This window comes from Clarias gariepinus, chromosome 12 (genome assembly GCF_024256425.1).
Source record: "Clarias gariepinus isolate MV-2021 ecotype Netherlands chromosome 12, CGAR_prim_01v2, whole genome shotgun sequence".
Classification (NCBI taxonomy): Eukaryota; Metazoa; Chordata; class Actinopteri; order Siluriformes; family Clariidae; genus Clarias; species Clarias gariepinus.
The window spans coordinates 21,039,883-21,063,175 of record NC_071111.1 but is presented as its reverse complement, the minus strand read 5'-3'; the positions used below and the strand labels follow the sequence as shown (position 1 = coordinate 21,063,175).

Sequence of the window (23,293 nt, the reverse complement as noted above, 5' to 3'; positions counted from 1 at the left end):
TTAATAAACATCAGAAAATATAATTTCTAATCTATTAATGAGACTGGTTCATTAAAGATTTAGGAAATAAAGAGTTTTTAATCTGAACATGGAGCAGCGGAAAGAAAACACCTGGTGTAAAAACTGCTCATGGAGTGTGTTTAGGATTTAAAAAAAGGACAAACGAATAGGAAATGAGAGTAATATCAGATGAACGATGTTTATGGTTCACTTACGTTTATGCCTTTCTGGAACACAGCTTGCCCCATGACATTCGCCAACATGCGGATCAGCGCAGCACCCTGCAACACACACACACACACACTTTATCTGTGATTTATTAATGACATACTTTGCTTCTTTAGTACTATTCTGTACTCAAGTGATTCAATCTTACCCCCTTCTGAATCATTCCTTTTTGCAAAAAACAAAACAAAAAAAACAACCATAAGCCAGCTTTTCCCCTTCTTGTGACTTCTTGTGAGCTTCCTCCTCTTATGGTTGGGAGGATACTTTTGTACCATTCTTTATTCATGGCTATGTTCTTAAGCAAAAGTATGAGTAAGCCCACTTCCATGGCTGAAAGCGACCACACACATGAATGGTCTCAAGATGCTTTAGTGTTAGCATGACACAGGACCGATGTTAGTGCTTACCTTTTTGTTCCCAGATGCCCCAAACAATCAGAAAGACACTTTACCCCAGTCCTCAGCAGTCCACTCCCTGTACCCTTCGCAGAATATCACCCTGTTCCTGGAGAGAATCGGCTTCTTTGCTGCCATTCTTGAAATGTATAAAGGTTAGCACTACCATCAGTCCTGTGCCATGCCAACAGTAAAGCATGGTGCAAAAACATAATCCGAGAGCAACTTCTCTCGACCATCCAAGAACAGTTTGGTGACGAATGTACAATGCCTTTTCCAGCATGATGGAGCACCTTGCCATAAGGCAAAAGTGATATCTAAGTGGTTCGGGGAACAAAACATAAAAATTTTGAGTCCATGGCCAGGTCTTAAGAAAGAAGGGTCAACACAACTCTTGACTCTTTTCATAAGCACTTATGTAATGCTTGTCATTATAATTTAATATACCTTACCATACAGTACCATAGTAAGATCTGACAAATAGATCTAAAACCTCTGAAGCAGCAGACTTAGATTAACCTTATTCATTTTAAACTGCAGTGTCACAGGGCAGCACAACAGTCTATCTGCGGTCCTTACGCAGACACAAGCTCACAGAAGCCGGCAATTGTCTAGTGACGCTGTGATTGTCCAAACAGATTATGCTATCCCTTTCACCTACAGTCCATTCTGGTCTCTTTTCTTTTCTCTTACTACAGATGTGCAGATGACAGGGTAAATGCATTTCAGCTGTGCTATTAGGGAGCCATTGATGTGAATTTCTCTTTTTCCTAAACGTTTGCTTTAAAGCACATATATGGCTTCACAATATAGACCACAATTATATAACTTTTATAGCATGAATACGACATTTTATTATTCAAAATTAATAAGGAGAAAAACCTCTCTGAGCTTTTACTCACTCATATATCCTCTAGGACACTTTGACTCTCCAACCAGATGCTTTTGGTTGTTCCAAGGTCCAGACTCAAGCTCAAAGAATATCTATCTATCTATCTATCTATCTATCTATCTATCTATCTATCTATCTATCTATCTATCTATCCATCCATCCATCCATCCATCCATCCATTTATCCATCCATCCATCCATCGTACGTCAAACCATCCATTCATATAGGAATCTCTGTGGTCCAACTTGGAAACGTGGAGGTCTACAGTAACCATTGTATTAAATCGCACAATCGGTATATATATATATATATATATATATATATATATATAAGAGAGAGAAGTTCTACAGCACTTCGGTCAGCTTTGTTATTTTCAAATGCGCTTTAAATGAACTTGACTTGACTTTTGTATTATAATGTTAGAAAATTTAGATTCAGTATAAAAACTAGTATAAGACTGGTATAAACAAAAAGTTCATACATACATTTACAATTTTCTCTTTCTCTAAGAGTAAGGGGGAGTGTGATCTGTTTGTTGCACCGCCGCTTCCCTGAGGCTGACACCTTATTCTGTTATCCGCGCCATTCCTCTCACTGTGACATATTAAGGAATAGATTTAATTCTTCTGGTTCTCCTACAGGCAGAACATTTAAATAACTTCACTTAAAATGCTGCTATAATTAATTCAGTGTGAATTAGAATTTGAGGAAATAAAGAAAACCCAAGTGTTCAATCCAGCTAAGCGAAAATACATTGTAATGCACAGCTTCTAAAATTAACCAAATGTTTCTAGCGTGTGTCACTAAAGGGTGTTCGGATAGTTTGGGGGTGTTGATTGTCGCTCTGTAGAGTGGAATATACATGTTCCTAATATTTGAAAAAATACATTCACATTACCAGCCTGAAGTGACTCATGTTACATATCTGATTATAAGGACACAAATCTGATGGTTTTAAATCACGGATCGGATTTAAATCACTTTTTGTATGTGGTCCTAGATCGGATAAATAATTGAATGAGAATTGTCAGATTGAGTTTTTTGCATCTGAGTGGATACTCATCGGTTAACAATAGCATTGTTATCTATAGCTGCTAAAAACAGACTGGTTACCTTCTTCTAAATCTCAACAAACACAGCGTCTAACTGTCCTCAGCGTCTAACAGCGTCTTGCTGTCCTCCAGAGAAATCTTAGCAATTTGGCAATTTCTTATTTTTTATTTTTGGGAAAATCTCACTGCTTGGTTCAGCCATTGTCTGCAATGAGCAAGTGGTCCAACAAATATAATGTGATTTGATGTGATGTATAACCCGCATAGCATGAGCAAAGACGTACAGATCTGTGCATATGTGCTGTTTATCCTGAGTCCAAAAAAAGTCATTTATGAATGTGAACCGTCATGACCTGCAAATCTGATCTGACCAAAAAAATCTGAATTCACCAATGTGGCTTGTAATGTGAACAATATATTGGAACTGGGAAAAAAAATATGCAAACTAAAGTAGTGTATCAGGTTTGTTTTATTTCTTATTACCTCTAAAATAGCAATTTTACACTTATCACTACTTCCTTGCACCTTAATACTATTTGTTCTATTTAGTTCAGGTAATGAGAAATTGCATTGAGGAGCAGTTTTCAATCCAGCACCACTGTCTGACAGGTGGATGTTCCAGATCCAGCTTCATAAGCATCTTCATGACCAATTTTTCATTTATACAGTATTTAGGAATTCAATTAAAGCTAGCTGTAAGAGTAGCAGATGCGTGTTTAGTCAACTTGTCCTTTAAACCATCGGCATGTTTTTATTATAGGCAAGTGCATTAGATTAACAAAAAAATTGGCATTAATTTAATATAACCATGTATAATAAGAAATTATAATCATTATAAAACAGATTATATCACATGCATGCTGTATACTTTTATGAACATTATTTAATGTATAATGAAATGCATGAATTATACAGACATTTATGTCTTGGTGGAAAAACTTATAATTTATATAAGATGTGCTGGATCAGGTGCTATTTTATAAGCTCTTAATGAATGGTCTTGGGAGTCATATCAGTAAATTGGACAAAGTTTGCAATGATTAGCACATCGAAAATTCATCCCCTTTTTTTGTTTTTGTCAACACGCTAAACTACTAGATAAGTTCTTCAAGCATCTGATTTTTGTCTTATTTGTACATCACCTGCCACTTTATTAGGTACACCTGTTCAACTGTTTATTAATGCGATCTAATTAGCCAATTATACTACAGCAACTCACTGCACTTAGGCATGTAGACATGGTCAGGATGATCTGCTGATGTTCAAACCAAGCATCAGAATAGGAAAGAAAGGTGGTTTATGTGGCTTCAAATTTGGCATGGTGGTTGGACAGGTTGTCAGTTGGGCTGGTCTGAGTATGTCTGAAACTACTCATTTAATGGGATTTTGACAAACAACCATCTCCAGGGGTTACAGAGAATGGTCTGAAAAAGAGAAAATATTAAGTGAGAGGCAGGTTTCTTTGGGTGAAAATGCCTGATTGATGCCAGAGGTCAGTGGAGAACCGCCAGATTGGTTCAAGCTGATAGAAAGGTAACATTTACTGAAATAACATCTCGTTACAAACTGTCAAACCTTGGAGCATATGCAGAAGACCACTCCTGTCAGCTAAGAACATGAAACTGAAGCTGCTGTTCAATTGCATTACCAACATTAGACAACAGAAGAATTGAAAAATATTGTCTGATCTGATGAGTCTCGATTTCTGCTGTGACATTCAGATGGTAGGGTCAGAATCTGGAATAAACATCTTGAAGGCATTGTTCAATCCTGCCTTGTATCAATTGATCAAGCTGCTGGTGGTGTTATGCTGTGGGGAGGATTTCTTGCCACGCTTTGGAACCCTTAGTACCCATTAAGTATCATTTAAATGCCACAGCCACAGTGTGTATTGTTACTGACCATGCCCATCCCTTTATGACCACAGGATAATGCACCACCTGATAAAACTAAAACTGTTTTGAGTGAGTTTATTGTACTCAAATGGCCTTCACAGTTCACAAGATTTGAATCCAGTAAAGCACACTGGGGATGTGGTGGAATGGGAGATTCACATCATGGATGTACAGCCGACGAATCTGCAGCAACTGCGTGATGCAACTGCATTATTCAATCTACATTTTAGATAGATGAAGTTTTTTGGGAGGGCTTTAGGGCAGGGCTTTCAGTTACAACTGAATGGTTTATTCACTACTAATAAATTAAAAATGTCAGTCATGTGTTTTGGATTTCATCATATTGCTCATTGGCCTAATGTTTACTTGGTTTGTTTTTATGCTATTATATTTCGCACATTTTCTGGTGGATCTGGTTGTCATTCCCTGCCCAGACTTTTGTGGATTTATGCATTTATGTGATGAATCACATTGTGGCTTAGAAGATACAAGCTTGTGGCCAGAGGAAAATTCCATGCCTCAAAACATGAAGGGTGACACTAATGTTAGAATAATGATGCGGTTTATAAAAGTGCAGGGGCTTTTTTTAGAACTTTATTTTCATTGGGGTGGACAGCTATTCTACCTCTATCATCTATCAGCATCTATACTCATGCACATTACTGAGAGACATTTACCTTTTTGTAAGCAATCCAGTCGAAAACTCGATCAATGTCAGAAGCTTCAAAAACCTCCTGAGAGATGGGATGAGAACTTGCCAAACCATCCAGTAGCATGACCTCATGAAGAACATCAGTCAGGAACCTTTGCTTCTCCTGCAGGACACACATACACATGAGTTTGAATGATTTCCCTTCAAATTATTATTCTGCTCATTGGTATTCTACAAAACTGATGGTTTATTTAAGGTATTAAAAACACAAATCACTTATTACATCGTGATGACTGACAGGTGAAGTGAACACCATTGATTATTTAATTACAATGGCACCTGTCCAAGTGCAGCAAGTGATCAGTCAGATCTTAAGCTTGATGTGTTGGAGGCAGGAAAAATCAGCATGTCTAAAGTGTAAAGGGCCAAACTGATGGATAGACGAGTGGGGCAATGTATCTTGAAAAGTGTCCCCTGTATGCAGTGGTTAGTCCTAGCAAAAGTGACCTAAGGAACCACAAACTGCGGCACCAGGACCATGGGCAACCAAAGGCCATATCGACTATGGTATTCCTTGTTTGATAATCATGTCATATGGACAGCCAAGTCTTTGTTTGCGATGCTTACCAGGGAAGACTTGGCACCAGAATGCACTATGTGAAAAAATCAAGCTAGCAGAGGTAGTGTGATGCTATAGGCTTGGAACAGCCTTTGGTCCTGGCATTTAAGTGGCAGTGATCTCTTTCAGCAGGACAATGCGCCCTGGCACACTGTGAAATGCATGATCTTTACTCATTAAAGATTAAACCGAAAGTAAGAACTCCAACAAATAAGAAAGGGAAAAAAAGAAAGCATTTAGGGATGTCCATGGGTTCCAGATTATATGCAGTTACGGACTGCAAAAGAATTGCATCCAAGTACAGTATTAAAACTAATCCTCACTCACTCACTATCCCACTTATCCTGTACAGTGTCACAAACTACAGACAATTTGGAAATGCCAGTTAGTCTAATCTACATGTCTTTGAACTGTGGGAGGAAACTGGAGTAGGTGCGAGGCCATAGATGTAACCACTATGCCACTGCGCCACTAAAAACAACCCTATTATTCATAGTTATATTTGTTTTTACTTTTAAACCTGAAGACTGTGTAAAAAATGGTTGTAATTCCTATACACTCAATGGACCATTCCTGTTAAACCCCTTGAATTAAAGCCATAAATCTCCACTTTAATCACATCTCGACTGCTTCATCTGAAATCCTCAGTTGAACAGCAAAGTAGAATGCAAAAATAGGAAAGTGGCTTTTAACATGCACACAGACACAAACACACACACACACACACACACGTGTGTATATATATATATATATATATATATATATATATAAATATATATATATACAGTATATATACAGTGGTGTGAAAAACTATTTGCCTCCTTCCTGATTTCTTATTCTTTTGTATGTTTGTCACACTTAAATGTTTCTGCTCATCAAAAACCGTTAACTATTAGTCAAAGATAACATAATTGAACACAAAATGCAGTTTTTAAATGAAGGTTTACGTTATTAAGGGAAAAAAAAAACTCCAAATCTACATGGCCCTGTGTAAAAAAGTGATTGCCCCCCTTGTTAAAAAATAACTTAACTGTGGTTTACCACACCTGAGTTCAATTTCTGTAGTCACCCCCAGGCCTGATTACTGCCACACCTGTTTCAATCAAGAAATCACAGGAGCTACCTGACACAGAGAAGTAGACCAAAAGCACCTCAAAAGCTAGACATCATGCCAAGATCCAAAGAAATTCAGGAACAAATGAGAACAAAAGTAATTGAGATCTATCAGTCTGGTGAAGGTTATAAAGCCATTTCTAAAGCTTTGGGACTCCAGCGAACCACAGTGAGAGCCATTATCCACAAATGGCAAAAACATGGAACAGTGGTGAACCTTTCCAGCAGTGGCCGGCCGACCAAAATTACCCCAAGAGCGCAGAGACAACTCATCCGAGAGGCCAGCATTTCAGAAAAAGAACATCATACCAACAGTAAAATATGGTGGTGGTAGTGTGATGGTCTGGGGTTGTTTTGCTGCTTCAGGACCTGGACGGCTTGCTGTGATAGATGGAACCATGAATTCTACTGTCTACCAAAAAATCCTGAAGAAGAATGTCCGGCCATCTGTTCGTCAACTCAAGCTGAAGCGATCTTGGGTGCTGCAGCAGGACAATGACCCAATACACACCAGCAAATCCACCTCTGAATGGCTGAAGAAAAACAAAATGAATACTTTGGAGTGGCCTAGTCAAAGTCCTGACCTGAATCCTATTGAGATGTTGTGGCATGACCTTAAAAAGGCGGTTCATGCTAGAAAACCCTCAAATAAAGCTGAATTACAACAATTCTGCAAAGATGAGTGGGCCAAAATTCCTCCAGAGCGCTGTAAAAGACTCGTTGCAAGTTATCGCAAACGCTTGATTGCAGTTATTGCTGCTAAGGGTGGCCCAACCAGTTATTAGGTTCAGGGGGCAATTCCTTTTTCACACAGGGCCATGTAGGTTTGGATTTTTTTTCTCCCTAAATAATAAAAACCATCATTTAAAAACTGCATTTTGTGTTTACTTGTGTTATTTTTGATTAATAGTTAAATGTGTTTGATAATCAGAAACATTTTGTGTGACAAACATGCAAAAGAATAAGAAATCAGGAAGGGGGCAAATAGTTTTTCACACCACTGTGTATATATATATATATATATATATATATATAGGCGGCCCAGCATATATAGTATATGGTATCATATGTCCAGGGTATACCACGCCTTCTGCTCAAAGTCTCTGGGGATAAGCTCCATGCCCCCTGTGGCCCAGTATATAGAGTATATAATTATATTGTATGGGGAAATTATTCATTTAAAGTTAAACTGTCATGCTAAAATGAATAACCATTACACAGTCAACTAATATTACTATAAATGTATTTATACCATATTGCAGTTCAATCTAGCTTAGCAGAACCTATTTCCAATGTTTATTGTTTTAGTTCAGATAACATAAAGGTCTCAGACACTTCTCTTTCTCTCTCATACAGTATAAGAGAACCTGAGCATTATGTATCAACAAATTTCAACTGCTAAAAGAAACACATGCTAATGTAGGGTGAAATTACTTATAATAGAACTGAATGCACGGAACAGTTCCTTTTGGATAATGCAACAATGTAATAGGAAATGTGATTCGCTCAGTAACCCATACAAAAAGGGAACATTTCTTTTCATCCATATTTCACTAGGACAAGATTTTCAAAACTAGACTGGTGTAAAAATCCACCTATAATTGACAGGTAAGCTATGTAAAATGGAAAAACAGGAAATGTTATATCAGCTTAGAAAAAGTATTGCATTTGTACACTCTTGTCATAGAATGAAATGACATTTGCCTTATGGAAATCAGACGGCACATCCTGGACAAAGCAGACATCTTCAACAATGTGGAATCCATAAGTTTGCCAATCATTGAATATACTGTATGCTCAAAGGCCCCAAATTGCCCTTAAATCCGAAAAAAAAAAGGCTAAACTGTGTGGATTTCTTTTAGATAAATGCAGACAGGGTGAAGAAACTGAGGGTTGAGTTTGTTCAGGGTTGGTCAGTTTCATGATGCCAGTTTGTGAAAGTTCCCCCATCACTGTACTGTAATCAGCAATTCCCTTTCTAACATGTAGCTTTAGTTAGAGGGTGATGGCACCCATAGATTTGTGGATGAGGCAGGTATTAATCTAGCCAATACAAGGAGGCGAGGTCAAGATTTCCATCAGCCAGCAGGCAACCATCATCACCATAATGTACAGTATGTCCGTCTATCAGAAGATGTGGTGGGACACAGACCTTGCATTAGCTAAAACAATGCAGAGCTCCTTTTAACATACCTTGACGAGCTTATTATCCACCATAGAGCTGTTGGCATGAACTCATTTATTGTATAGGACAATGTCAGCCTCCACCATGCTCAACTGGTGCAGGCATGATTTCAGGTCCATCCACAATCCACCACTGTGTCTATCCCCATACTATATTTTTCTCAAGCCCTTAAGGAATTTTCCTCCTCATGAAGGTGAAAAGTGTCTGATATGCACTTGCATTAACAAGTTACTCTCCTCTTCAGGCCAAAGATGAGACATGCAACGACATTACAGCCAAGCGTGGATTCACCCAACCCGAAAGACGTTGGAAAATGGTAACATTCATTTTGATGTGAATGAGAACCTCTGGCCAAATCGACATGACAGGGCTTATGGAAATAAGTGAGAAGTGTAACACTTCGCTTTGCTTCCTGTAAGGTAGAAGAGGAGCATTACAGTTTTATTTATTTATTTATTGGTAGTACTCTATGGTTTTTCTCACTAATTCTTGATTTTATGTAAAGAGGACATATGCTGTGAATTACAGTGCTGTATTTCATCATTTCATCATTTCAAAACATTTCGGATTTGTTTTAATGATACCACCACACCTGTGGTATTCTCTCTACTGGTCTTTTTTCAGTGACACTAAGTGATAAAATACGTCCCACATATTCTGTACTACAATATCTAATTGGTGTATGAACCAAAGAAATGTCTTACTAAAAATATGACTGCAAAATACAATGTTTTGACCACTTTAAGATCTGCGTCTACAGTTTTGAACAATGACCTTAAGGTTCTGAAACCAGTGCCAAAACGATTGCTAAAACAAATGGTGTTAATATATAATATGTCTAATAAAATCCACAAAAAGACTCAAAACTAGCCCAAAACGTCCTGGCATGGGGAAAAAGGAGATTTTTTTGGCTTGTCTTTGCGGTCATTGCATGGCCAGTTCACCAAGACATACAGCAGATAAATGTTTGATTTGTTATATCTCCAGGTTGCCTTTTTGTCACATTTAATTCCTACCTGCTATCTTCACAATATAAAAAGAAAAGGTTCTGTACATTGTAGATACACTGGGTTTGCACATTTCCTTTGTTTGCCTAATTAGATTGCATACAAAAAATCTGCTTTAAAACAATATCTTGCTGGGGGTAGATTATTTTTTTAACTAAAAACAACACCACAGCACACTTGCATATACCCTGGGACTGGCAAGCCTGGTAATAAGTTGTGTGTATGTGTATGGGGGATGTTCGGGTGGGTGTATGGGTGCATGTGAGAGAGAAAGTCAAAGATAAAGCCGGCTAGATTATTTTTTTTTTATAGATTATTCAATTCTGAGAAACTCCAGTAAACTAGGCTATGATGTAGATTTGGACTTTATTAACTTGAGGAGAGAGAGAGTGAGAGAGAGAGAGAGAGAGAGAGAGAGAGAAAACAGCTGTGCAGGTGCATCTTTGTCTCATGTGAGTCACTAAGGTGCACTATAAAAATGAGTGGCATTAAAAGAGTCTCCATCTGGCCAATACATGCTTTCATTAGAGTGATGACACCCTGTGCCATTTCATTTATAGTCTCTCATCTCTCTTCCTTCTATAAAAGTAAAGTGTAAAGAGAAAAGACCTAGTCCCATGCATCTGGCAGCATCCAGCCCAAAGGGCTCACAATGAGATTGGGGAACACCAGTGCCAAAATTAGAAAGAGGAAAGGTTTTTTAAACAAATTTACCTTCCAGCCCAATCAGATGTGGAACACCCTGCACTGTAATAAAGTAAATACATCAATCATTCATAGCATTAAAACCACCTGGTTAATATTGTGTAGCCTCTGACGTGCTGCCAAAAACAAGTCTGGATGGTCAAGGCAAGGAGTTCATACAGTAAGACCTCTGAAGAAAGTGTCATGTGGTATCTAGCACCATAGCAGCAAATCTTTCATGTTCTGTAAATTGCAAGGTGTTTGTCTGGCACATCCCACACGATTGACTGTATTGAGAAGTCCAAGTAAAGACCATGTTCCTCTCACCATTCCGGAACAACTTTATTGTCTGTCAGGGAGCATGACCCCGCTGAAAGAGGGATTACTGTTGCGAATGCTTCGGGCACACACCTCCACCAGCTTTCGATGGACTGTTTGTCTGGACACCTTTCTATCATAGCCAATTTTATCATTTTCAACTCATTTGTGCTACAATAGCTTTATCTTCGGGATTAGACCACCCAAGCAGGCCTTCACTCTCCAAGCACATCTACTGTATGAGCCTTAGGCGACCCATGACCCTGTTTCCGCTTCACTGGTTCTCTCTCCTTGGATCTTTTTTGGCAAAAACAAACCACTGCATACTGGGAAAAACCCTGGAAGACCTGGCATTTTGGAGATGTTCAAGCCCATTTGTCTGTCAGCACAATGTGGCTCTTGTCAAAATGGTCAAATTTTAACTACTTCCAACGCAACGACATCAAGAAATGACTGTTTCCTAGCTCCCGATATATCCGACTCCATTATCCAATGACCTTGTAATTAGATAATTCATGTTATACACTTTGTCTCTCTGTGGTTTTATTGTTATGGTTGATCAGTTACCATTGGTCTGTTAATTTTATTCCATTCCACAGGCACGTCCAATGCTTGAAAGTCCTCCGAATTCCCTTTTCAGACACATCAATGATGTCCATGACCTTCTCTCACATCACTACTGTTGCTATCCAGGTTACTGGAAAGCTTTAGACTATAAAAAAAGCTATCAAAAAGGCTTGAATTACAGACCCAAGATTTCAAACTCACATGTCATCCATAATCTGGTTTATAACACAGAGGAATGTCTGACTTTTGCATAATAGGTGACCTTTAAGTGAAATTTCATCAGCTGATCCCAACCCAGATAACAGACGACTCTGATCCGGATCTGACTCGGATCCACCTTGCCTCCAGCAGATCCGCATCACGATCACTGCAGGTCTGGACTGAAGTCTTTTTCTATCTGGGAAACATGATTATATCTCTTTATCATAGTGTATTCAGTCAGTCATTTTGAAGGATGTTGGATCTGTATCCGGGGTCAGCTTGTAATTTATAATTTTGTAGTAACGGTGTGTCGGTGGTGAACTTATGTGAACAACAGCTTCGTTGTTCTGCAATGAGGTTTGTAGGGAGATAATAGTGTGGGTCATTTAAGGTCTTCATAGCACATGGCTCCTCTTTATCAAAATAATCTTGCTTTTTAAACCCAAAGAAATAGCTCTGAAATAGAGATAATAACAGCTCTGCAAACAGCTTCAGAACAGTACAGTATTCCTCTTCCTCCTTCTCCTTCTCGTGCTGAGCTGCAGGTGCAGGTTACTAATCCTTTAATAATGATTGGTAAAAACCTGTTTGACTCATTGTGTCATTAGTGGCCAATTTCGGTTGCATCAATAAATTACATAAAAGCTAAGCTTACCGACATTAAGCAAGACTCAGGTGACACATTAGTGGAAAATTGGTGGCCCTTGCTTGTGGAGGCGATTGTTCTTACATGGTTGGGGCACTTAAGAAAGATTCTGGACAAATGTGTCACACAGCACGTTCTACAATAATCATCAAACCACTGGGGAGAAGAATGCCGTTCCCTGTGGTACTGTACAGTCAGGGATGTGGAATCAATACTAAGGCTCTTTCAATCTGTTCAGGTGTTTCCAACCTTTCCCATGGCGTTTGTGTTCGCTGTATGGTGTTTATTGTTTGCTTTGTAACCCACTTGTCCATAATAAACCAAAGGTCAGACAGGTTGCAGGCCACTTTAACTAAAGTCAGTGGGCTTTTGTGATACACAGTTGTAACCAGCATTTTAATCTCTACTATAGGTCAACTGTCAGAAAGGACAGAGATTAAGTAATATAATTAAGTTTATGGGAAGCATTATGGAGTAGTGGTTAGCACTATGGCCTTGCATCTCCAAGGTCGAGGGCTTGATTCCCGCCTCGTGTGTGTGTGTGTGTGTGTAGTTTGCGTATTCTTCCCGTGCTTGGTTATTCATCCAGGTGCTCGGGTTTCCTCAAACAGTCCAAAGCCATGCAGTTTAGGGCAACTTGTGTTCCCAAATTGCCTATAGTGTGTGTGTGTGTGTGTGTGTGTGTGTGCCTTGCAATGGATTGGTACTGCATCTAGAATGTACCTCGCCTCAGGCCAGAAGTATCATAAGAAGTCTAGAGAATGAATGAATTAAATTTATGATTATCAGTTGGAAAAGAAGAGACCATTTATTGGAAGCAAACTAAGTGTGTTGACCAAAATTGATCAGATATCACATATACAAATACACACACACAATCAATAAACCCGATTACAAGTGATAAATGCAGGCACAATGAGAGATTCGAAAAATGGCAATGGATGAATCGCACTATAAAAAATTACCAGAATAGCTGGAAGCATGTCTGACCTGAATCATGACTTTTTAATAATGCAGATACAGCCTACGGCATTAGATAATTGTGACCGGCTCTGATTTGTGAAGCGGCAGAATGACGAACACAATCATCACGATTCAGTCGGGGTGAAAGCCCTGATTTTGGTTATGCTGATAAGCCTGCTTGCATTTTTTTTTTATGCACTCAGACTGAAGTGATTTTCTCAATCTCCCCATGACAGCATTAAGAGGCTCTTCAACATAAGAGCAGTTTTTCCTTTCTTATATTATGTTTATGGCTAGAATTGCAATTTGGGAATTTTGTTTCAATTAAGAAAATCCCGGAGGGGACCAGTTTTGTTGCTCTGCAGCTTGAAATGATGGCAGACGAAATTTTTGTTTTATCCAGCTGTATTTACTCAGTAAAACTTTTAACATCTGTGTGAAAGATATAACATGTCAGAACTATATTTTTTAGAGGATAAAAAAAAACAATCACTGATTTGGAAAAGGACCCCTCCTGCAAAAAAGGTGTTAGTTTAATGGTAAGATGTATTGGATTTCTGCCAGTCTATTGTTTGGTATTGTGGAAATAAATTTATTCTAGTCACACCATTTTCCATGTGTCCTCAGGTGTGTTTTGCAAAGTTTAGTTGCTCAGGTCTTTTTCTTGCAATCCTCCTGTACAAGCCCCGTTTGTGGAGAATTTGTGATAATGTTGTCACATGCACACAATGGCCACTCTTTGTCATAAATTCATACAACTGCTTCAGAGTTGCTGTAGGCCTCTGGGTAGCCTCTTTAACCAGTTTCTTCCTGGCTCTTTCATCCAGTTTGGAGTGACGTCCTGATCCATGGAAGGTCTGTGTTCTACCAAATACCTTTTACTTCTTAATAATAAACTTTACTCTAAAAACTGACTTTATCCAGGAGATCTTTTGACCCAACTACCCATAGTTAATTGTTTGCGTCATTTACACAACTAGGGATTGAAATGCTCCAGCTTCTCATGCTGAGCTAATCAAAATGATCACATCAGGTCATTACTGAAAGTCAAATGGCTGTTTGTGCCATTGAGAAACTGATTAAGTTCACCTGATTAAGTTCAAAGTCATTTTTTGGAGGGCCAGTGATTCAGTTTTTTCATTTTTTCTATATATTTTTTTATTATTATGTTAGTGTTATAACTCTTACTTGGATGTTAAGGGTTATACTGAGTGAATGCAGCTGAGTATATATTATAAATGTTGCATAGTGCGGGTGACATTTTAATCACAGCAGTAATTTGTAGTGATGGGAATCACCATTCACCTCCCAATATATCACAAGACTTAAGTAATGATTCGATTCAAATTGCGATTCTAAAAGTATCATGATTTTCGTTATATTTTGATTCAATATTACATTATCACCTGATTTGATTCCAATTTTATACCTTTAAAAACATATAAATGTAATAAGTAAAGAGTGTAATGTAAAATGTAAATGTAAAGAGTAATTAAATGGAGCCTTCCTTATAACATTAGTTTTCTTACTTAAAAGCCAAAAGTTTAACCTTTGACTGACCTTTAACTAATTTCTCTCCTATAATTATTGTTTCTAAATAAACTTAGCAAATATTTCACTCCTACCACATGGGATAAAAATGTATAAATAGTTTAGATTGAGCCATCTGTAGCATTATGAAGTAACAGCACCGTCTTACGTCCTCAAACAGCTCCAAAGTTTTAAAACTGAACAATGAGCATGCGCTTTGAGCGGCGGCAAGTACGCGTGCGTGGGCGGATTCTAACGCTGGTTACTGACCAGCTCGTCTCTACTGGAAATGTAAAAAAAATATTTTGTCAGTACATGAATTGCTACAAAAAAGAACCGTGATTTATAACTGAATTGATTTTTTTCTCCATCTTTTGTAATTTGGTACATTTTGTAATAAGCTGTACTGTAACTGCACTACAATGTAGAAACATTCATCACATACAGTAAAGTTAATAATAAATTTCGTCATTTCAGTCGTACATGTCACAAAACTTTACATGCTTAAATGTTTAGGAATAAAACACTTTAAATTGCTTTTATTACACTAGGACACCACTCACCAGACACAATGGTTTTTAAAGAGCCAGTCATCATTTAGGAGGTGGACTATTTCAATCTATAATTGCTTTAGTGACATAAACATATTAAACCATACCAAACAAGCAGAGAAGGTCGACACAGACGTCCCTACCATATTTCAAATATATAGTTACTGTATGAGTCAGTGAATGTAATCAAGATAAAGCCCTGTTAGAGGTGAGTTGTTGCAGCAACAAGAACAATGTTAGTACGTATACATTCTAGCTCATGCTGCTGGGATCCCTATTGTAAATCCGTACCTACACAGTTCAAATCAAGAGACTTTGTCATTCCCGTATAAAGCTTATACAGTATACAGCTCCTAGTGTTCTACCCCACTACAAGCATATGATTCTTCCGGACCAGAAATGAGACTTAAACTGACTGTTAGTCAGTATTTTTGTTCTCAAGTCACACTGTCAATAGATCTTTACAAAATAAATTAAAAACAAAAATTGAATTAAAATTTAATCAAATGTAACTGATTTATATATAAAAGGGCTTAAATACTTCTCTCTTTCTCTTTCGACCCTGTGGATCTGATATCAATGTGTTAAATCTTAAATTGCTACTACCTTCTTGTGTTCTAATCCTATTGCATCATTTTCTTAGGGTGCTAACTCTCCCATACTCTCGTCCTCATTCTCTTTCTTATTCTCTCTCTCTCTCTGTCTCTCTGTTTTTCTCTTTCTTCCTCCTAGTTCATCTCTGGATTTGATCAAGCATGTAAAAACTCTCTTTTGCTGTTAATAATCAGAGAATTTCTGACAGACAACATGTTTGTGTGTTTGACTGCCTTTCCTGGTGCCAGCAAGCTTTTCGAATCACAGGACTTGTTTATTCAACTTCGCAACTTTAAAACTTTATAGACATGTACTTTGTAAAACTACATTTTTAAAAATTTGTTGTGTGTTTTTGTTCTTCAACAACAACCTGCGCTGTTTCAGACGTGTGCTTGGAATCATAGTCCTGCTGAAAGGTAAAGTTTGTTCTTATGTTGGGATGTTGTCTTACGCTATCTTCCTGTATTTCCACCATGGCCTTTCTTCTTCAGTCCCCTTCCTGATCTGACATGAGGGACAGACTTGTCTAGTCACTGTGTGGGTGCTATGACGCAGGTTCCATTTCCTCGGAATTGATTCAACAGTGGTCACTGTGACATGCAAACACTTACCTTGTAGCCTTTTCCTATCTTGGGCACAACTTATCTCAAACTTCCAAAGAATCCTTAGGAATTACAAACTTTACAAAATTTTTACATATTTCCTTCAGATTAACATTCTGTTGTTTCATTATTATTATTATTATTATGATTATTATTATTAAAATATAGCTAGATTACTATTGACAGGTAAAGGCAAATGGTAAGTCAATTATTTTCTTGTTTGTGCACAGCACTTAGGCTGAATACTAATCCACTAATCCACTGAAATGTAAAAGCCTCGGGTTTAATTCCTGCCCAAACCCCAGCCGTTCTATCTAGTGGCTAAGGTTCGACCCTTGCATCTAGGGTTTGGGCAGGAATCGAACCCAAGCCTTCCACATGGCACCCAAGGCTGGATAAAATTGGAGGGTGTCAGGGAGGACAACCAAGTGTCAGGAACGGCAACCAGCATAAAACATCACAAAGTAAATCTCTGGTCTTGTAGCACCTTGGAGGTGCTCTGCTACCTACTACACTTGTGAGCAACTTTGTGTTTTCTCTTCACAATCCTTGTGTGTGACTGATGTCTCACATCATTTTATTGATTCAGATCTAGACATACTGTACTCGCCTTCTTGTGTTAGCTCACAGTAGATATTTTCATAGTAAAACTCTCTCTCTCTCCATGCTTCCCATCTGTGAACATGCTGTTTTCATCACTGTCTGTAACCAGCTCTGATTTAGATTTCCAAGACCTTTCTGTTATGTTATGCAAAAATGTAATTATGTAAAAGTACAGACACTTGCTGTACTTTTTGTGTGGAGTAAAAGAAAAAAAGTATAATTTAAGAAAATGATTTAAGTAAAGTACAGATACAGTATATGAAATATGTACTTCAGTACAGAAGTGATGTATATGTACTCAGTTACCTCCCATCTTTTCAAGTACTAAACAAGGTCATGGAGAGAAGAAGTTTTAAGGTCCTAGTAGAGGTGGGAGGAAGTCTCTTGTCCACAGAGAACAATTGCATTTAGTCCCTTGGCCTGGGACAGATGAGTATCCCCAAATCTGTCTACGGTTGAGGTGATATAAGACTGTGCGTAGGTAATGCCTGACAGGTATTAGACCCATGACCTTGACACGGTGACCTTTCATCTTAGAGGTGGTGAGCTCACCGTTTCAGACTGAGCTTCTTTCTCTCTCCCTCATTCTGTAGCTTTTCTGTTTGCCCTGTTTGGTATTCAGTGGAAATGTGGAATGGATCCAATAGAGCATTACGGGCACAAAAATACAAATCACAAATGCAGCTGTCTATCTGTCTTCATATGTGTGTAATTGTCCCCATACACCATTGCTTTTATTCGACTAAGACCATAATGCATTACTCATGTATAATGCACATACCTGAGTAGTTCTATTCCCGAGCTATTAGAAGATTTCAGACCTCCCATCAAATAGCACAGCCAGCCATCATCGAGAATGTGCGAGATAAAATAAAGAGTGCGTTGCTTCTGAACTCTCCGCCAGACATGCTCACATCACGCGACTCTTTTTTTTTTGTTCTGGAAAACACTGGTTTTAACATCCCCTACTATGAATATTTTATCATGCCTCCACAAGAAAGAAAACAGCATCAAGCCTCTTTGTGTATTGCAAGGGGTCTTCAATCTTATGCGCCAAGAGTTGGCACAGCTGCAAGTTTTCATTTCAACCAGTCTCTGGTCTCCAGTTAAATATCAAGTGTGTCTCCTGTGTGGCTGGAGTGAAAGCCTGCAGCCCTTTGTGGATAAGACTGGAGTTTGGATGACAACTGCAGAGGGATCTAGGAGCAATCCTCTACATAGAACCTCTTGATACCCCCGCCCCCCCATCCCACCCTGCCCCCCCACCCCACCCTGCCCCCCCACCCCCCAGGTGAACTGTGAGCTGAGCTGAGAAAATCATCCTAGTAAATCAGCCTTTTGGTTTAAAAAGAGTAAAAAAAAAAAGAAACTTTACAATGCAATCTATCTTCGATGAACTTGCGGATGAGCTTCTTATAAAACAGCCCCAAACATCAAAGATGTATCGCATATTTTATAACAATTATGAGAGCTTTTCATTTTTTCAGTCTCCTTGGATATGCTAATGTTTTTTCACGGTAAAAGGAAAAAAAAAGCTTTAATGTAGTTATAATGACACGTTTCACTGTACTGGGGGTTTGCGGCAAATACACTTTTAAAACTTTTTTAAAAGCTTTGATTGTTCATAACAGCATCTTTAACTGCACGAAATTAAATGCATAATGTATTTTTGTCTATTATCTGACTGGTACAAGTCATCAAACATCTCCGTCTTCCTTTCGCTGAAAGCACTTTGATTTTCCTCATCATGATGAAGGACTAAACAGTTGTGACTCTCAGGGAAATGCCAAACAGGAAGTTGCTGAACTAAACTTTCCTGGACATGTGTTAAGTTAGTGTATTTATATTCCAGATTTCTGTGTCAATGTGTCTTGCTGTTCATGAGTGTTAATGTCCAGCTAATGTTCATAACACTGTATAAGAACTGGAGTCTGTGATTTTACATATAGGTTTTCTAAAGAGCAGTTCTGAAGCTAACTTGTGGGTAACAAATATGTCAGGGTTAGCGCAGTAGACTACATTCGACTTTGGTTCGGAAGGTACTAGGTTCAAATCCCACGACCACCAAGTTGTCCCTGTTGGGCCCTTGAGCAAGGCCCTCAACTGCTCGGCTGTATAATGAGATGAGAATGTAAGTCGTTCTGGATAAGGGTGTCTGAAAAAATGCCTAAATGTAACAAATAAACGGCTTACAAGAACGGAGGCTGGCTGTTAGTTGGAACAAACCTGCTTACGTAGCTACCCTGCCTTAGCTAGCTAAGGCAGCTAACAATAGTTCATACTTGATTAAACTCAGTCATCCATAACCTACAAGTCGTCCCATGTCAACTCCTACATTTCGTGTGGTAACTTAAACGCTAATTAGCTCAAGTGATACATAGCAAAAAAATTCATGGTTTGACAACTGCAATGCAGATGTCACTCAAACCAGAAACCCTAAGTATACATAATTTTAAGGCTTTATATATTTTCAACATAACAAATCCCGCTGTATAGTTGTAAAATCTAGATTTAGAGACCAAAACTATTTTTGTACTAGGACATAAAGAGTTATTTTAGTTATAAAGATGAACATTTAACATAGGGCTCTGTAGGGATTGACTCACTTTTGGAGCCAGCCCCTAGTGGTCATTTGAGGAAGTGCTTGTTTGGGCCCCTCCACAATATACATATATTTTGGAACTGGAGGTTGCCTGTTTTCTTTCGTAGTTAAGTTCCTGTGCTAAGTCACCATAGAATCCTTGTTGATGATGTGTTTTTATTTTATTTGGGTCTTTTGTCCCCAAATAACATAAGCCCAGGCCAGTTTTGCGTATTTGCATCAACTTCACTTTCAAATGTGTGCTACATGACAAATTTCTGTTCATGGGTACCAAAGGCCAGTCTATCTGGTCTGATCCCACAGAAAAGCTAATGTATATAACTTAAAGTAACCCTTGGGGGTTGTGAGAGGTCTTGTGGAATCATAATCAGTTGATCAGTAGCATGGCTATGGAAAGAGCATGAGTGGTGCTTTTTGGGTGATGTGCCAAAATGCTACTCATCGAAAACAAATCAGAGGATCTTACCATATTCCACTTTGGGAAGAGGAAGTCGGTCCCAACGTACTCGAAGAAATGAGCAAAACCCTCTTTGAGCCATACATCTTCCCACCATACCGGGGTAACCAGGTCTCCAAACCACTGCACAAAAGAAGAACACACAAAGACACACAATCTTTACATACTTATTCGGGTTTAACATTCTGTAATGAGGGGACTGGCAGCCGTTTTTTTTTTATGTTGGGGTCAAGTAATAAAAGAATATCAGTATCGCATACTGTACAGTATATAGTGTATTACAGACCTCAATATATGCTACACTTCATGCTCCAGTGTGTCTTTATTATCCTGCTAAAATACTTCAGACAGTGCTACTTTATGAACAAGTAAAACTAAGAGAAACTAAGAGTTTATGGTGTTCTGATAACGTACTGAATGCTAAGATAAAGCCAAACCCCAGACTACTGCTGCAGTGGCTAATCAAATTTAATGTCACCATATCGACTGTATCAACTGCTTATTGTCCTGAAAAGTGTAGATCATTTTATCATTCTTCTCTGTTAATTAAATCATGCTATCTTTACGCATAAGATTACAGAAGTTTTCAGCTACAATGGAAGATATGTTATAATTATTATAGAAATTTCAAATAATACTATGTGGGGCGTTCAGGTCAAACCGGGACTTATGATGAACTTTCTTGTGAACTAAATCATATAACTGATTGACATGATTGGCAAGAAGGTTTCACGCACAGTATAGTGATAAGACTCTTAGCCCCGGGTAAAACAATTAAATTGTGCAAACATTTTAAAGAAGGCCGTATGTCCGTTAATGATGATCCAGGCTGAGGTGGCTTCGAGCCCACTGCAGTCCTTTCCCATGGACATTTGGTAAGTGAAACACCTGCTTAATAAAAATTGATGGATAGTTTGTCACCAACTTGTATACGATACACATCTGTCTATAGGAACTTTACAAACAATCATTTACCAACACCACTTGCACATTACAGGAACTTGGCTGGTAGTTATTTCCAGATCCCCGGTACAGTCCCGACCTCGCTCAAAGTTATTCCACATGTTTGGAACATTAATGGAGTTCCAGGAAGTCCAGCACTTTAGTCGTGACTCTGGCAGTCAGATCATTGCTCCGGCGATTGAGAAAATGTTCTACCTTGATGGTAGAAACTAGTGAAATGTTGGGATAAGAGCATTAGTGTATCAAAAAAATAAGGAGAATTTGTGCTCGCATAAATGTGTTCTATTATTTTCCACATTTAAAAGTCTCGGTTTGAATCAAGCACATCATAAGCGAAAGAGAGAAAAAAACCTTGTACACGGCTTTTCTATCTGGTGAAACTCTTTTTTTCCCCCATAACATTTAAGATATCTTGGTTATTATGGTCATTAGACAGTGATCTTGCTTCTTATTTTAAAACAGGATGCAATAACATATTCTTCTTTCATTTAACTGATGCAATGGTCCTCACCCAGTTTTTTTTTTTTTTTTTTTTGTGTGTGACTTTGTACATACTGTACACTCCCAACAAAAGTGAGAGAAATTGGCTTTATAGACAGAAGATGCATTCTGTTATGGATCAATCAATCTGTACAGTACTCCATGTCTAAATAATTCTTTATAATATTTATTGTGTATTAATGAATGTGAAATAAATGCTAGCCTGTTTTGAAGGTGGGAGAATTTAGTTGACAGATTGTTTAGGTTTTGCTTTGCTGAGCCTGGAGATTGGCATTGGCCTCTTGTGGCAAACAGTTCTCCCCCCATCTCTAAACACACACATTTTTCTGCAAGCCAAGGTTCTTTTATCATGCAAAAGAATCCCAAGCATCCTTTCAGGGACAGTCATGCACTAGACAGGCACCGCTTAAAAGTGCTCCTACTTTCAAGTTAGTGTGTATTGTATATGAATAGGCTGTTATCTCAATCTCAGAGGGCTGCTTCTACTTTGACAGGCCCTGTGTGCTCAGAATGGCTTTTGCTGGTTTTGAGAAGTGAGAGGCTGAGCTTCTCTTTGCAGATGGAATGATGGAACTCATCCACTTTTGTTGAATAAAAGAGAAATACTCAAGACAGCCTGAAACAGTCAAAATATGTTGAAAAAAATGCCAAGGGTTTAGCAGTGGAGTCACTGATTCATAGATATATGATCAAATAACCCTTAAGCTACATATTGTATAAAGTCAGGATTATGGATATTGATAGATTTTTAATGAGCTGGAGTCTGGAAAGCACTGTACAAAAGAAAGGTGCAATATCTAAGCTTATTGAGTTACAGCATACTTTTCTCCGTTAACTCAATTTTTGCTGACATAGCAAAAACAATTAACACCTCCAGGGTCCAGGTTCGATTCCCGTCTTGGGTCTGTGTGCATGGAGTTTGCATGTTCTCCCTGTGCTTGATGGGTTTCCTCCGGGTACTCTGATTTCCAGTCCAAAGACATGCAGATTAGGCTAATTTGCATTCCAAATTTTGTGAAAGTGTGTGAATCCAGGAAGGGTACCATCATGTGCCTAAACCCTCCTGGGATAGGTTCTAGGTCCTCCGCGATCCTGTATACAGGATAAAGCGGTATAGATGATGAGTGAGAAAGTGAGTGAATTAATAACCTACAGTGACGATTTAACTTACAGGCTTTACGTGAGTTGCTATCTATTTTAACAGACAATTTGGGGGAGAAAATGAAGGAACTGTGGTGTAGCGATTAGGATCAAGGGTCCAATTCGTTTGTGGAGTGTGTATGCTTTTTGGTGCACTGCGGTTTTCTGCCACAATCCAAAGACATGATTTAACTGGTGTTTCCTAATTTCTTGTAGTGTGTGTGTGAGTGTGTGTGCTTGTGTGCCCTGCGTTACATCATCACCCTGTCCAGGGTGTCCCGCACCTAGTGCCCAGAGTCTAAGATAGGCTCCTGCAAACCTGCATAGGATAAG

General features: G+C 38.5%; 1 protein-coding gene across 2 annotated transcripts in view; it reads right to left on the bottom strand.

Moving 5' to 3' along the window:
• The window catches only part of LOC128534463 (thyrotropin-releasing hormone-degrading ectoenzyme-like), a 204,486-nt gene that overhangs the window by 67,008 nt on the left and 114,185 nt on the right, over window positions 1-23,293 (bottom strand). For both annotated transcript variants that reach the window (XM_053508894.1, XM_053508893.1), the window contains exons 6-8: window positions 20,366-20,479; window positions 5,140-5,277; window positions 216-281 (exon numbers count right to left, since the gene is read on the bottom strand). In XM_053508894.1, coding sequence (XP_053364869.1) covers window positions 216-281; window positions 5,140-5,277; window positions 20,366-20,479 — 318 coding nt within the window. The remainder of the gene's footprint in view (window positions 1-215; window positions 282-5,139; window positions 5,278-20,365; window positions 20,480-23,293) is intronic.